The sequence below is a fragment of the Dicentrarchus labrax genome, unplaced genomic scaffold (genome assembly GCF_905237075.1).
Source record: "Dicentrarchus labrax unplaced genomic scaffold, dlabrax2021, whole genome shotgun sequence".
Taxonomy (NCBI): Eukaryota; Metazoa; Chordata; class Actinopteri; family Moronidae; genus Dicentrarchus; species Dicentrarchus labrax.
In genome coordinates, this window is record NW_026136710.1 from 21,145,337 (window position 1) to 21,162,819 (window position 17,483).

Genomic DNA, 17,483 nt, shown 5'->3' on the forward strand with positions numbered 1-17,483 from the left:
AAGAGGAGCAGAGTGAGAATGAACCAGGAGGAGGAGGATTGATGGGGTGACAACTGCAAGGAGGAAGAGGAGGAGTAGGATGAAGAGAAAGACGAGGAGGAAGTCACAGAGAAGGAGTTGGAAGCATGAGGAGCACGGAAAGTAGGGAAGTTAGAATAAAACATGGCAGAGGAGGAAGTAGAAGGAGAGGGAGGAAGTGAAGGAGGCTGACGGGGAAGAGTAGTAGGGACAGGATGAAGAACAGAAGGAGGTAGAAGAGTAGTGACGGGGCAAGAGGACGAAGACGTGGGTGGAATCAGCTGCTCCGACTGCGACACATTTGATTCCCAAACCCTCGTCTTCTCAATTAACCGCCACCATTTTCACCCAACAGCACACACCTCTTCTGCCTTCCCTTTAGCCACTCACACACCTTCACACACACACACACACACCTACACACACCTATACACACCTTCACACACACACACACACACACACACATTCTTACCCCTCATTTGCCACACACACCACAAAAACAAACACACAAGTTCCAATGGCGACATTAAACTCCCAAAACAATTTAGCTTGTCACACACTTGCACTTACAAGCATAAACACAAACACACACACAATATAACACACACACACACACACACACACACACACACACACTGCCGCCTCCCAGAATAAGTTGGCTGTCTCTAATTGGAGTGGTGTTTGTTGCGGAGAGGTGTTGAGCGCCGCTGTAATTGCCAGGCAGGCTGGTTGACGTTCCCTGTCTCTTTATTTCTTAAGGACTGGGTAATTAGGCACGGTGACTGCGATTGTGCCGCCACTGCCGCCGGTACGAGCGAACAGGTGTGGGAGCGAGCGCCACAACACACGACACCTCGCCGACGTCACAGACCGACCGCAGAGCAGGGAGAAGGGCTTTTTACCGGTGACAAGGGGGACCGGAGCCGATAGGCTCAACCAAAAGATACTGAAGATGGAGGACTGAAACCATGTTCACCACAGGGGGGGGAGGAGCAGGTATTCAGTCAACTTCAGCTCATTGGAGGAGAGGAAACGAGCAGATTGTCAAGACAAGTCAAATTTTATTCATATAGCCCAAAATCACAAATCACAATTTGCCTCAGAGGCTTTACAATCTGTACAACATTCAACAGCCTCTGTCCTTAGACCCTCGATTCGGGGAAGAAAAAACTCCCCAAAGAAAACCTTTTAACGAGGAAAACATGGAAGCGATTGTGTGACGCTGACTTGTGAATGTAACTAATAACTCATAGACTAAAAGGGAGCGTGGCTTTGACCCGAATTCTAACATTAGCATGCTAACATGCTCACAATGACAACGCTGGCATGCTGATGTTTGACAGATCTCATGTCTACCATTTCACCACCTCGGTTTAGTGTGTTAGCATGCTAACATATACTAGACACAGTACAAGTACAGCTGAGGCTGATGGGAAATGGTTTGGTCCTGATGATGTTGGTCACCACCAAAAACCAAATTTCCTTGCAATCCATTCAATGGTCACTGTGACATTTAACTCAAAACCACAAATGTCAACCTCATGTTGGCGGAAATGTCGACGCATCCCAAGGTAATTAGGATTCATCCTCTCGGGGCAATGAATATATGTACCAAATTTGAATTGTTGAGATCTCTTTTTGTCTGGACCAGGCAACTGATATTGCCATCCCTAAAGCTATTACCTTTCACTGGTCTCCCAGTCAAAGGTAATATTGAATTACTTGATCTTGAATTTCCCTCGGGATAAATAAAGTATCTATCTATCTATCTATCTATCTATCTATCTATCTATCTACTTTAACATAAGGTGTAATTGATATAGTCAAATTGTTGTTGATAACAACCAAAAAAATTGGACAATATTTTTCGGTACATTCTTCTCTTCTGGCAGCCATCTTTATTTACCTGTCTTTTTTGTGTGTGCAATGCATGGTGGTAGTTAGCTATTGATGAGTGACCATTACAGCCTTTTTCCCGACCTCCATCCCCACATCTCTGATTTGTGATTCAGTAATGTCTAGTGCTGTGAGAACTCATTGCCAGCTGTTTCCCCAGTTGGAAAAACAATGGAGCCAATAACAGAATTGCGGGCAGGATTAAGAATGGGGCTGTCATCTTCCTGTGCAATGCCAGAAAAATGGCCACAAATGTGTGAATGAGATGGTTGCAGCTGTATAGTTCAACTGTAGGTCGCCTTCCAGAAATAATAATACTGCTACCACAACTTCTACAGTATGTCAAGTGAAAATTACATCGATTGACAGGAAACAGCTAATATGAAAACAATATCAGATTGAATAATGAGGTGAAATAAAACGCCACAAATCAGGCTAAAGGTCTTGCATTGTCAAACATTATATTATAATATATATTATATACTTCATATAGACTTTGTTCATATTCAACCTATGGAAAGGTATAGAAATCACTTTGCTGTCTGTCTTCCTAACAGCTCTCCACAGTTAATGACTGGTTTATACTTTGAACACAGAAAGCAGACAGGTAACATGCAGCAGGTGTACCACAGATGCTTCTAAAACAGTAACTTCTGACTCCAGCCAAAAGCAGATGAAGACCAGCAATTAAAAACTGGCTGCCTGTCGACATTTAGTCAACTTATTGCAAAGTGCGTCAGAGCAAAACATGGACGCTGACTGCCAGCACACTGCTACAAAACATTTATATTCTATTCTTTTAGCTGATTCTGACATCTAGTTATAATAGGTAAAACTCAGCTTTTAAAGCCAACAAAGTATTGTTCTGGTAATTTACAGATTTTCAACCAAATCTGGCCCACTTTTAAACTCTTTCAACCTGCAAATCATCAAAACTAAGCTTACTGGTATCACTGGTTCTCAAGCTATGGCTACACATTCCACTGGTGGTACAAATAATGCATGCATACATTCATGATTAGTTACAAGCGAAAATGTGATAGTAAGATAATAAGCAGAGGTAAAATGAGTGGTTCAAAAACAACAAGCAATCATGGTGCCAAATGGGAACTACTGGGTAGAGAAGTGTGGAGAAGAATGAGCTCTGGTTCTTGAACTGGTTCCTTATTAGGAAGTGTGAAATGTCTTCTGCTGAATAGGGTCAGCCTACGCTCCTGTATTTTAACGTGGGTCATAATGGTGGTACTTGGAGGGCCAAATATTTTATATAAAAATAATTATAAAATCAAAAATCTCACCTAATATAACTTTTTAAAATTCAAAGGAGCCACAACAGATCAGTCTAAACAAACTCAAGCTGACCTCAAACTAAGGTCTGCATTACCAGCCAGGCAAAGCAGGCAGCTGCAATGGGATGCCAGTCTCTAAAGGGCCCAAACAAGCCATTATTGTGTGTCAACTGGTTTGTGGTAATTTGGTTGATTGCAAATTTGTTGAAGAATATGAGACACAACTGAAAAGTGAAAAACTAAGGGTCTTAAAGGACCAGTGTGTAGGATTTAGTGGCATTTAGTGGTATAGTTGCACTTTGTAACCATTTGGGTTACAAAGTGGTTTTGCAGCCACTGGTTACAGTGGCTGCAAAACCACTGAAAAAGGCCCTATATAGAGCCAGTGTTTGGTTTGTCCGTTCTGGGTTACTGTAGAAACATGGTTTAACGTGGTTCAACTCCATAAATGAGGACCTGCTCGCTCTGTAGATCAAACAGCTCATTCTAAGGCCCACAGCTTACTTCTTTGCCCTGTGATGGTAAATGCAGCCCTGCTCAAAGTGAAACTTACACTACACACTACAACCAACCGAAAAAAAGTTAACAAGCCAAACTAAACAACTCAGCTCAATTAAACTCAAGTCAAAGAGACCAAACGGAACAAAATATGAACTAATCTAAACTTAACAGCTCAGCCCAGCTCACCATTGTCTTTGGGGAAAACATATGGAGCTCCGACTCGGTAGCGAGCCGGCCCGTCGAAGCAAGCGGCACGTCAATCTCCTGAGCTTTGAAAAAAACAACAACACACAAATCCACGCCGAGTTCTCACAAACGCTAACCTTGAAATCACTGCCATTATTAGCAGAGTCATTATTAGCATTAGAAAAGCAAATGGGGCTAATAATATTTGCCATTATGGCTAAAAACGCCTATTAATCCCTAATCCGCACCACAATTAAGAGCATGGTTGGGTGTTTTTGTGAGTCGTTCTGCATTTCCTTGCCGGGGAAACGAGACAATTTAACTGCCTCAGAGGCAGAGAGAAGGTGGGAGGGTGAGGTATTAAGCAACTGGCTCCTGCTCTCCATCTCTATTTTGAAAGCGATCAGCCGGGGTGTTTTTGAGTGACAGGCGTAACGGAGGCAGATTTGACTGGATAGAGACAAGAGGGTGGCGGTGGGGGCGTCGCTCGCTGCGTTGAAGCGCGTTATCTGTCTCGGTACAAGTGCATCAAATCAAACGGGAGAGGGGATATTATTAAAGCAGCCCCCTTTTTTTTCTCCGCTGTGAACTGTGACTTAATAAGCTATGCCAATTAAGGGAACAAAAATCAGGCATGCCATCGGGGCTGTATCTATGCGTGCCCAAATTTCTCTGCTAATGTGTGAAGCTCGCTGGCAGAGGCGACAGCGCTGCTGCGTTTTTCTGTTTGGCTTTGGCTTTGACAAGGAAAAGAAGAAGAGGGAGAGGTGGAAGGTGGGACAGAAATAATATACAGCAGGATAAAGCTTATTGATTTTGTGATCGTCTCCTTCAGAGCTGATGTTTTTAAGATGTGTCAAAAAACCAAAATTGTATCTTATTCTTATTCTATCTTATATTCTTGTCAAAAAACTACTAGTTCATTAACATGGCCACTGTAGTTCAGTGGGGGTTTTTTTTGCTACTTTTGACCCCATGGGAATATGCATCCCCTATGAGCTGTGAGAACTTTGACCAAAGAGTTAGTTTCCCTTCTCAGATTATTCATTTGAATCATTTCTAGATTCCTGAAGATGTCAAACTATGCAGTTTCTCACACCCTGTCAGATATAGCTCAGCAAGTTCTTTACTGAAATTTAACTAAATGCTGTAAACAAAATTCTTATCAAACTATAGTTACATTTGTTAGTTTTTGTTTGACACATTGGTCTAATGTGATGTATGGAGTAGAACACGACTGAAAACTGACTGACTGATAATTGAACGTATGACTTTGCATATAATTTCCTTATCATGATATACGTTGATCTCACAAAATATCCGTATTAAAATCCTGACTCAACATACCGCCCAGCCCTTCAGATTTATCTCACAACTCTTAGGGACATCTCCATGCCAACGCTGGGAACAACTGCAGTAGATTACTTCTCCGCTTCCTACTTTAATCCGCCGCTGAAAATAGTCCCCAACAAATTCACTGATTACTCCTGTGTGAGCAACATTTGCTAAAAGCTACAGCGTCCAGCAGTTTTCTGAAATTACTGAGCCTTCTTTTTAAATGAAACTATACATTTGTGAGCTGTTTAAAAGTTTTATGTCTCAAGTAGGAACCAATGGGGTTGCAGCTGGGATACATAGACGATGTAAGTGTGAGTGGTTGTCTGTCCATGGCGGACCCCACCTCTTGTCCACTGTCGGCTGGGATGGTTCTCAGGGATAAGCAGTCATGTACTTTCCTTCTTTCCTTCTGTCCTTCCTACCTTCCTTTCCTCTTGTTAATTTCCTGTCTTTCTTCCTATAACTTTTCCTTTTACCTTTTCCCTTCCTTCTTTTGTTTCTTTGTCATTCCCTTCTTACCTTTCCTTTCTTTACTGTTTTTATCCTTTCTTTTCCTCCTTTTTCTTAAAACCTTCCTTTTCATTTTTCCTTCATTCATTTCTTCCTTTAGCAGTTCATTCTTACCTTTCTTCCTATTTACACTTACCTTTTTCTTTCTCTCTGGTTTCCTTTCCTTTCTTTCCTCCTTCCTTTTTTTCCTTTCCCTTCTTCCTTCTTTAGTTCCCTCTTGTCTTTCCTTTCTTCCTTGTTTCCTTCCTTTATCTTTTTCTTTCTGCTGACACTTGAGGAAACATTTCCTCTGTCTCTCATTGCCAACTTTATGTTCCATGGCAACAGGGATGATGGTTTGCCCTCCTGCCCCCAAAGCTGCCTTCCCATCCCCCCTCTTTGGTCCCAACTAGACACACACACATTAACACACACATACAAAATCTCTCCAAATCTCTCAGACACACATTTTTATGCTCAACACTCATTCCCCTATACATATGCATTTACACACACACACCTCAGTCCCCCTCCAACACCATTGACAGGGAGACAAACAGCGGATCTGAGAGGTTATAACAGCGTTGAAAAAAAGAGAGAAAAAACACCAAAACCAGCCAAAACCTGAAATAGACGAGTGGCGGTGGCAGTGGTTTTGACAGGCAGAGTGAAGCTGCTCGCTGAACGGCTTCATCCAGGAGGAGATTAGAAACACACACAGAGTTTGAAGTGTGCATTATCTTTCCAGGGATGATCCCAAAATAAACAACAACACCGGCAAAATCTCCCAATAATTAAAACGCCTAATCCACTTCCTGGTTGGCGATGACCGTGGGCTGAGCGTGTCAGCCGGGACTCGTGGGGATTGTGTGGCGTTTATGTTTAGATGCTTTTGTGTTCTAAGGTGAATTTATCGCCAAAAATACGAGGACTTACATCGAATGAGGGGAGGGCTTCAAAAGCGACATTAATTCACAGCATTGTGCGAAGCTTGTCGTTTCAAAATTCAACCTCTCACATGAGATGCGTTGGGACAAAAATGTCACTCCTTATCCCTCAAAAGCATCAGATAAAGAAAATCCTAAAACCTGTTTTTACTCCTCTGCCTCTCTGTCTGACTGACGTGTTATTTTTACACAACACTTTGTGTTTCTCGCTTTCATCCAGGCTCTTGTCTCCTTTATGTCCTAATTTTGCTGTTGATGTTGTCTTCCTTAGCCCTGTTTGGAAACCGCCACCTATTTCATTATAGCATGTGTGTTCTTTGTGTGTGGGAATTTCTGCATTGTGGCAAAAGACCTCTGATAACATAGGAGATTAAATGTGGATGTCATCTAAAACACTGTGCTGTAGAGTAGTGCTGGCTATCAAACCTCTATACTTACTGGCTTATTTTACTCGAACCAGCCCAATCCTCATGAAAATATGAAAATAATCCAATGTCTAATTCTTTAATGAGAGGGATTTTGTGAATCTGACAATTTATATAGGTTTTATATAATATATATAGCCTGAGAGCCTCCATGTTATGTTATGTAGCCAAATATAAGTGCAAGAAGAGTAAAACTATATAAGTATTATAAGGCAAACCTAAACCACAGTTACTTTAACACAGTAATAAAGGCCTATCTCCAAACAGAAACCCAGAACTAACAGAATAAGAATATAAAACAACAACAAAAAAACATTTACACATACTAATAAAAGACAAGACAACAAAAGACACAAGAGGCATTTGTTGGGATGTAACGATGCACTAAGCTCACGATTTGATTTTGTAGCGTTTTGAAAGTGAAAATTGAAAGTGTGCATAAGAACAGGAGGATGGAAACGCACTCCCACTGTATTCACATGTTAAGCCGAGCCTGCTAAGTTCAGTAAACTATCAGTCACAACCATACTGGACAGGAGGGGCAGATTCATTGGAATATAACTATTTGTGGCGGAAATCAAATGGCTTAAATGTTAAATAAAGTAGGTACAAATGAGGTTGCAGCTCAATAAACCTCTTAATGTCATCAAAACACTGCATATCCTACAACCTGCTGTCACGACACTGGTTTTTTCATCATCATGATCTTGGTACATAACGGCTACCGTAGTTGCAATACGCATTTGAAAACGCGAGGCACTAGAGAGCACTACTCGTTTGAATGCAAAATACAATTTCACTGCTAGATGGGAGAAATTCCTACACAATGTCCCTTTAAGGTCATGAACCTTTCTCAAATCCATCTGGATAATAACACCAACAACATGCCGTCATCCAGCTAGAATAAAAACAATTCATTAAAAGTTGACATCTTACATACAAGGTTTTTTTCACCTTCATATTTGCCAGTTTTGGGGCCCCCGTGGAGGCCCCTGAGTAGCTGCCAGAAGTCCAATTTAGGCCTGGAGCCAGAGCTACTCTGTTTTGGGTTTTTAAAATACCAAATAAATTGATATTAATTGATACGATAAGATACTATAAGATAAGTGTTAAGCTCGAGAAGAAAATACTTGACAGGAGTAAATATGAATATGACGTTTCATCAAATGTATCTTTTTAACCTCTGTGTGGACCCGGTTCAGTGTTGGTGTGTCCCAGGCTCTGGCCTCGCCCCAGCTTTTTGAAACCGCTGCTCTCATGGTTGTGTAGGTCTATAGAGTTCTAATTAGCTGCATTCACAAACAGCGCCGGGCTCATCAAAATGCCGAGGCCTGCAGAAAGCCACAGCAGGGGTGAGCAGAGTGTGTGTGTGCGGGTGTGTGTGTGTGTGTGTGTGTGTGTGTGTGTTGCATCTTGTACTTGAGGGTGTTTAGATGTGTGTGCGCGAGAAACAGAGTGTGATTTGTGTACAGGGATAAGTGCATGCGTGTGTGACACCAGTGTGTGTTCCAGTATCAAAAGAGAAAAAAAAACAACAATCTCAAAATGAAGATACACATCGAAGCAGCAAACCGAGGCCTAGCAGCCGCTACAAATTCTACAAAAAATGAGCCCCCCCCCCAAAAAAAAAAAAAAAATCGTAACATTTGTCGTCCTTCCTCACATTTGTATGCACGGCATGGGAGCAAGCAACACCGCCGAAACCGCAGTGCACAAACAACAACAACAAGCACACAACGAAGCAGTAAACAAAGAAGACGTCTCGACATCTCTCTGTTTTCCAGCCAACAAACAAAATGGCTTCCGAACGCCGTTTAGAGGCAAATAACACGAGCGGGAGCAACACAAACGACCCGGCTGGTTTCTGTGAACAGCTTCCAGGAAAGTGTCCTCCTGGTCTGATGGACGGAGGATGTTATAGAACACACATACAGTGCAATCAAACACTGGAAATGTATGAGGGAAATTGCGGCATGACCTACAACCTGATGTATGATCACAGCAAAGAGGTCGAATACAGAAACTTTACATCCAAACACAGAGCCAGCAGGAGGAGAGAGGAGGAGAATCTGACAGCATAGTACTTATTATCATTACTCGTACATACATGTCTGCTGTTTTTATCTGTAAGGAAGTCTGTTTGTTCATCACTTGATACTGGTCCAGTATGCAACTTGTACAGTGTGAAACTTGAAACCAACAGTGCACATCCACTGAGAATGGACTTTACAGTGAAGGAGGAGACGTCTTTAAAAAAACATCGACATATTCAGAGATTCTGGAATTTATAATGAGGTAGTATATGCCTTTTTGAGGATTTAAATGTGGAAATGCTACGTTTTATTTTTTGAAAAAACATATCAGACACACATTATTGTTCCAAGCTGACTATTTGTCTGGAGGGGATCTTTAAAAACACAGGGTTTTTTTTAATTTCCAGTTGAAATTTTAGACATACAAGGTTTCTGCCCAACAACAGCTCTTAGCAATCAACATAAAACAAAACACAGAATATGAGCAAGAGTCCACATTGCATCTGCACTCCATGATCAATGATTTAAACCTACATATATGCATACATAGATACATATAAATATACCTCACCAACTTTGCAACTCACAGCTGCAATTGATCTTTAGTAACGATGATCACAAGATCAACAGTACGTTCACATAACAGTATAACTAATCCACCCCAAATGTATGCTTGCACGTCAGCACCTTGTCGGATGATGTCGCACTGTGGTCGAGCACGAGAGCCACCTTTTAATACCCCATGACACATCGTTGTTTCACACAGGGCTGAAGTCAGTCTGAATGTGGCCTAAGTGATTGACCGACTCAATCAATCAATAACACACTGAGTAATTATATACTGACGGACTCTTTCACTAATGAACTCACTCACTGGCCTCCAGACTGACGGGACCAATGAATGAATGAATGAAGGGCTCAGTGTGTTAGTGAAAGAAGGGCTGACTGACACACGAAGAACGTTTACCGACTACCTGACTGACTGAGCGAATGGATCAATCACACATTACGTACTGTATAGGTATAGGACTGCAACAGCTAATGATTATTTTTATTATGAATCAATCTGCTGAATATTTTCTTAATCTTAATTTAAATGAAAAATGGAAAAATGTCTTATCAAAATAAACGGCAATTTATTTTATGTCAATCAACCAATCAATTAATCGACTAATGGATTCAGCTCTACACGTATTGGGTAGTTATATATATATATATATATATATATATATATATATATATATATATGTTAAAAAAGATAATATTTCATAAGCTATATATATATAATACAACCTCAAATGTGTACTTACTTACTGTACATGTGACTTATTTACTGACTGAATGAAACACAGACAAAAAACAAAGAACTTCACCTCACTTTTAAACACTCATACCCATAACATTTCAAAGTCAAAGCCACCGTGTCCCACCACTGATGAAACCAAACTGTGCCTGTTCCACACCAACAACACCACTGTGTAGAAAAACACAGTGGGCTGATCTCCACAACACACACAGAGGCAGGAAAGAATGAGAGCAGCAAATCAGAAAAACAGGAAGTCTCCTTCAGGAATGAACTTGAGCAGCTGAAAGACAAAACGCGTTGGCCCAAAATAAAGAAAAGAAAAATCGTCTCCTGATGGCCTTACTTTACACCACGACATTCAAACAGTATGTCGTTCACTGTGACGCAGGTGCAAGCTACACCTGAGCACAGAACAAATGGGTATAAACGTTACACATAGTCCCTTACTATGAAATTCAACCTCTTTGGTCAGAATCCAGCACCCAATGTGTGGTAATCCGCTGCTGAAAACAGTCCCCAACAAAAGCACTACTTCCTCCTGTTTGAGTAGCGTAAACTACAGTGACCGGCTGTTTTAGAAAAATACTCTTTACATCTTTGGTAGGAATCAATGGGCTTGGGACACGGCAATGAAGCATTGAGAGATGGTTTAACAGGTAATGAAAGCCATATAATCAGCAGGCCACCTCACTGTTTATACAACGTGATATTTTAAGCAGCATTTTAGTACAGAAAGCACCAACCAGCTCAACAAAAACACCAAATAATACATGAGCAAGTTACAGTTTACAAAAAAACCCTGCAATTTTTCAAGCCTCCTCAAAATAAAAAGTGATCCACGAAGCAAAACAGCATAAAACCCCAAAACTGCATCTGCATGTACAGAACATGTCTACCGACACAAGAAAATCCAAACAGCAAGCGAAGCAGCAGTGAGCAGGTGTAAGGAGGCTGAGAGAAGGAAAAGAGAAGAAGAAGAAGAAGAAAAAAAAGAGAAGGCTGACGTACTTGAGCCGGAGAAATGTCCGCTCCCCAGGGAGGTTGGCCCGTTCTTTCCACTGCTAACAGGAGGGGAAAACATCTACAAGACAAACAGAGCGCACATTACCTCCGAGAGCACTGACACTGCAGACAGCAAGACACATCTCTACAGAAACATCACTGCAGCTACACATGAAGAGCTTCATTCCAAAACGCCAGGGCAACATTTGGCTGCAAAATGCTGCTGCCAGATTCTCATCACATTACAATCTTGCTAGGAAATGTCTAATATTAAACAGTCATTGAATGAGCTTTTTTTCATCTGATCAGAGCAGTTTTTAAAATAGATATCTCATTTTGGAAGGAAACTCTTTGTGGATATTTACCAAGAAAACAAAAGGTCCATCATCACTGGGGCTGGGTATCAGTCCATTTTGTTTTGGTACCAATACCAAAAATAATAAATAGTTTTCTATATTTGACTAAAAGAAATTTAAGTAGATTATATATACATTGGTCTAAAATTGTCAAGAATTTGCTTAACATCAGGAACTATCTCATCAAAGAAGAACTCAACAGAATTGTAAATCTGACATGGATTTAATGTCTGCAGAGGTAGGACAAAGTCAAGTCCGGGGTCTGTCTATGTCATGACTGGTAAGTTCAGAGTAAAGTCCCATGAGAAGTCCGAACTTCCCAGTCAAGTCCTATGTTAAGGCCAACGAGACTCGAGTCAAGTCCCAGGTCAAAACAGGTACATCCAGCACCAAGTCCAACAAGTCCCAAATCAAGACTACCAAGCCCAACGTCAAGACAAGCAAGTACCGAATCTCATGGGAAGACAAGTAATAGGGTTGGGCAATTGGAAGAATATATTGGCGACCATTGTGGTTTTTTGGGCAATTCTTGTCATTTTATTTAGCTATTATTAGCATTATTGTTTAATGTTCTGCCTCCGAAGAATGAGAGCCGCTGTTCCCTCTCATTCAGTGGCACAGTACACAAAAGAACAAGTGAGAAGAAGAACAGCTGTAGAGTCAGAATATTTTCACATCTAACTCTGTGAATTAAAGGTGGCCGGGGGAAAATTTTAACATATTGGGCAATGTAAGTGCTGAGTCAAGTCCCAGGACAGGTAAACCCAAGTCAAGTTCAAAGTCAAGAGAAGTCCAAGTCCAAGGAAGACCCAAATCAGATTCCATGGGAAGACATCAAGTCCCAAACCAGGTCCAAGTCCTTTACTTTGCATTTCAGCTCCTAAAGTCAATATGTGCCCTTCACCAAATTTAGTATATTTAAAAATAAATAAACAGTCAGAAATAATTCATGCTTTTTCCAATTTGTGTTTTTGTAATAAATTGTCATTTTTAGTGGCGTTAAAGTTGAGTGGCAAAGTTTTTGTTTTCAAGTCAAGTCTAAAGTCAGATTCATGACTCAAGTCTAGACTCTGGTCCACGTCATGACTTGAGTCCACACCTCTTGATATCATTAGTATGGACACATTTCAGTCTGAGCAGTGCAGCGAGGTTCGATACCCGGCCCCAATGATCACACAGACTCTCAGCTCAGAGCTGAACACAGATATGAAGAGTTCATTTTCCAAAACACTGTGGGATTGTTTTTTGGGGAAGCAGAAAGAGATCAAATTCCTCATTCAGCATCTGTAAAACATAAACAGGATGAAATATATCACCTGCTCACCTTTATTACAAATGTGCTCTCATTCAGAAAGTGTCACTTAAGCCAAATGTTGGTCGACTCATTTTGGAATGAAACACTTCATATCTACTTCATATCTGACTTAAACATGTGAGATAATCATCAGAACTAGTTACCATCTGCTCTACACATCTACAGGAAAATCAAGCCCACGTTAAGACAGAGACTGAAGCTGAATACTGATTTCTGTTGTTGTACTCTACTGTAAAGCTTCATGGGAGAACAGTTCATGTTATCAAAGTGAGACGTGACCCCGATAGATAACCTCTCTGGATAAACATCAGGCCTGTGTGTCAGTGTGTTTGATGCTGAAATCTCAGTGATCGTGAAAACACTCTTTCAGATGCTAAAAGCTTTTCAGGATTTGAAGTTTTTTCCAATATTCTCTTCTTTTGAATTGACCACTGTATGAGTAAATTAAACCCTGACTAAAACAATAGATACTTGATGTGCCATTGTTCTTATGGCAGCCTGTGGGGCCTGCGAGCATGCACGTTGGATAACGGGGGTTGCTTGTGTGTTCCATCTCCCTCCTGGCTGCGACAAATAAAGGGAAAACAAACGTTTTTGGGAGCTGAAAGACGTAATTCTGATTATTAGCAGGTCTATCGATATCCCAGTCGAAGCACTTTGAGCTGCTGGTGTCAGCTTGTGGGCGTGCAAAGACAGATGATCGCATAAATTAATGCGACCGGCCTGCGTTTATAATGAGAAGAGACACGTTCTAGCTGCTGCTGCCCTCCTTTGTTTAAACATTTTTTTCAAGAAATATAATTTAAAGACGGGCTGATTGACGTTTTTGGAAAACTGTAAAAAATGAAACCCAGGAATGATGTTCCTGTGATAGACCTCAGGCACTCAGGAGCATTCCTGTGCTGATAAATAATGATTTTATAATGATTTCTTTTGTACTTTTGTCCACAATTATAATCCTGTAAAAAGTATTATTATACTATAGTATAAGTGTGCCATTAATGAGCAGTTTATTGTGATTTAATTTGTCTTTATGATATTTTTGTCCCTACAATATTACTATTGAGCTTTACAGGCTTGCTGTATGTATTGCTGGACTGTTTGTATCTTTGCAAAATTTCATATAGCGGTTTATTATCTCTCTGTGGTCTCAATAATGGATTTAGTGATCCTATTTTATGCTTTTTTTTAAATAAAAGGCCACTATATGGGGATAAAAATATCCCTATAATAATCTTACATGGATTACCACATGTCTATTGTACTCAGTTATTAATCTAATTGTCTTATTGTCAGGCTTTTTGAATAAATGTCACTATAACATTCCTATAATATTCTTACAATGCTGCTATAGAGACTTTATGGTACACACAGGCCTATATAGCCATGGCAGCACAAACATTTTTTTATTATTAGAATATTGCTAATAAAGGCATGTCTTTGGTTCTCAGTTCTCACATCTTATTGTACCTTATTGTCCTTTGTTAAAAACCACACAATAACATAATATTCCTACAGTATTCAGTGTTTATATAGTGAGTGGATACAAACTGTATGACCTATGGTGTTTCTGTAATATTGAAAAATCATTATAGGGCAAATATAGGGGATTATTGTGTTATTTTGCTCTTTTATTAGCTTTTGAATTTAAAATCTCATATGCTATCTCCTGTACATACAGTGTGCATGCAGGCCTCAGCTGTGGGTTTATGATATTTGTTTATTGCGTTAGCGTTCCTGTAGAGATTGAGAGCTACATTTATGGGAATTTGATCTCCTATTTTTTGCATATTGTGCTGCATCACTAGTCGCATTCTTTTAAAACTAAGATCTGGTATTACATGTTAATAGTGCCACGAAAATATTCTCCTCCACTCACTTACATTGTGTGTGCAGGCCTCAGCTATGATCTAATTTCTTTATTGCATTAACATTCTTGCAGGAAAATGCAGTGATGTTCTCTCATGTTTGCATCTCATGCAGCATCAGTAGCTTCATTCCTATAGATAGATATTAGAAAGATATTTCTGATCACTCTATTCATGCTGTCTCTCTAGGTTTCATAACAGGATTAATGGAAGTGCTTGTTTTTTCTCTCTCTCTCTCTCTCTCTCTCTCTCTCTCTCTCTCTCTCTCTCTCACTCTGTCTCTCTTCATTTTGGGGTGTTTCTGATATATTTTTTTTCTCTCCTCCTCTTCAGACTAAAGTTGCTCCCAGAGGAGGAGAGGCACACAGAAAACATGGCCGAGAGCGGGGGACGCTGTTTCCTGTCCGTCAAGTTCACAACGCAGACTGTCCCTTCACAAACACACTAACTTTTAAACGGAGCCGTGAGTTTGGGGCATGGCACAGCCTGCTGCAGGCGCATTCAAACTGCGGGGACACTGTGTGACACATTTCTCTCTATTCGGCTGCCTGTCTTTCTGTCTATCTGTCTGTCTGTCTGTCTGTCTGTCATGCAGGTTCATGATTCAACATCGAGCCTTTTTGCATCTGAAACATTCTGTGCGACCCCGGTGCAGAGTGCATATGGAGCAGCCCAGTAAACTCACACAGACAAAAAAAAAAAGAAACATTTTCTAAATCCTATCATGGGCAAAAAAAAATCAGGCTTACACATGAAGGAAAAAAGGACTTAAAATGAGATATACTACCATGGATGTTGGGAACATTTTCAAATCGCTGTTTCGCATCTATAAGACAACAAAATTACTAATGCAGCATCACAATTCTCTGCACACACACACACACACACAAACAAAAAAAAGAAATTACAAAACCAACAATATGCACTGACTTTTCTGCAAGTTACTCTACATAAACACAACTTTTTTTGTGTGCAAACAGTTGAAAGACTGAGTGAAGGCTAAAATATGCAGGTTATGTGCAACTCACAGGTTAAAAATGTAAACAGTGGTCGCTGTATGAAGCGTACAGGACGCGTTTATTCTCTTCTACTGTCATCATACTAGTCATTTCAATCCATATTAACAACAGAAAGCAGGAGATGGATGCACTTACCGCGCTGAAATCCAGTAAGTCACTCAGTTCCTTGTCTGTTCCCAAAGCTGCCATCCGCTGTTGATGATGCATTTTAGCAAAATCGCACGGACCTAAAGACATGGAAACAAATGGAGAGATAGATAGACAGAAGAGGATAGGTAGACAGATTGATAGATGGAGAGATAGAGGGAGGGAGAGGAGAGAAGAGAGGAGGAAGAAGACCTCGGCGTGGGTTTTTTTTTTTTTTTTTTTTGTGTGTGTGTGTGTGTGTGTGTGTGTGTGTGTGTCGCGCACCGCTCCGCTCCCGGGTCTCTTTTCCTCCACAGCGAAATAAATCCAGTAAAACAACCTCACAAGCCTCGATCACAAATCTAGTTTTCTCTCATCCTCGGAGCTCTCGGTCCCGGGTTCCTGGTTTCGGCAGCAGGAAATCAATCGCAAGAAGAACTGACAGGAAATAAAAAGACTGGGGGGCGACAGGACGGGAGTCTGTTCGCGTGTGTTTTGGTGTGTTTTTACCCCCCCAGCCGAAGAAGTCCGACCTCTCCGCGCTTGAGACGCAGTTTGTCCGCCGCGGCTGGCTGTCAGGCTCACACACGATATAAATAAATAACGCGCAGAGCCTCTCGGGGAGGAAGAAGATCACCTCAGAAATGTGTTGTTGTTTTTTTTTTTGTTTGTTTTGTGTGTGTGTTGTTGTTGTTGTCAGAAGAAGAGTCCAGGCAGGGTGAGCGCTGCTCCTGAGCGGGCTGAGGGTGCCCTCCGCTCGGCTGCGGGTGCTGAAGATCCCCGGGTACGCAGGACGGATCCCATGTGCGTCTGGCACAGCCTCGGCGCGATAAATGTGTTCGTGCGGCCACCTAGCTTACATTGTCGTCTAAAACACCGCCGAGCACCGAGCTGCTGCTGCTGCTGCTGCTGCTGCAGGGGAGAGCGGGAAACCAGCAGGAAAAATAAATACATTTGGAAGAAAAAATTGGTTTGTTGGTTTGATTGATTGGCTGATTGGCTCGGTGATTGGCTGCTTTGATTTGGATTGGGTTAATTGGGCTAATTGGGGTTAGAAAATGTGTTGTTTTTTTCCCTCTGCAGGGAACTGTAATTGAGCCTGAACCCTAAATAAAACTTTAAAAAATAAATTATTTATTAAAAAATATTTTTTTAAAAACGTGCAAAATATTTATGTGTAAATTGTATTTTCTTTATTATGTTTATTACATATTTAGTTACATTATTTTGTTTAATTCATTTAGGTGGGTTTTTTTCATGTAATCCTTTATGTTACACCCCTACACACGTGTGTATGAATGCCTCTTTCTTTACATATTTTATGTAAATTGGTTTTCTATTTCTCTTTTTATTGGTGAGACTATAAAAG

At 40.8% G+C, this 17,483-nt stretch overlaps 1 protein-coding gene across 4 annotated transcripts in view; it reads right to left on the reverse strand.

The window, feature by feature from the left end:
• The window catches only part of LOC127370171 (transcription factor 4), a 237,152-nt gene extending 220,158 nt beyond the window's left edge, over positions 1-16,994 (reverse strand). The window contains exons 1-4 of one of the 4 annotated variants that reach the window (XM_051411968.1): positions 16,400-16,993; positions 16,124-16,215; positions 15,757-15,795; positions 11,437-11,509 (exon numbers count right to left, since the gene is read on the reverse strand). In XM_051411968.1, the coding sequence (XP_051267928.1) occupies positions 11,437-11,509; positions 15,757-15,795; positions 16,124-16,195 (184 nt within the window). In that variant the 5' untranslated portion in view covers positions 16,196-16,215; positions 16,400-16,993. Of the gene's footprint in view, positions 1-11,436; positions 11,510-15,756; positions 15,796-16,123 lie in introns of all 4 variants that reach the window. The other 3 variants (XM_051411970.1, XM_051411967.1, XM_051411969.1) reach the window with 3 other exon arrangements.
• Between the last annotated feature and the right edge of the window lie 489 nt (positions 16,995-17,483).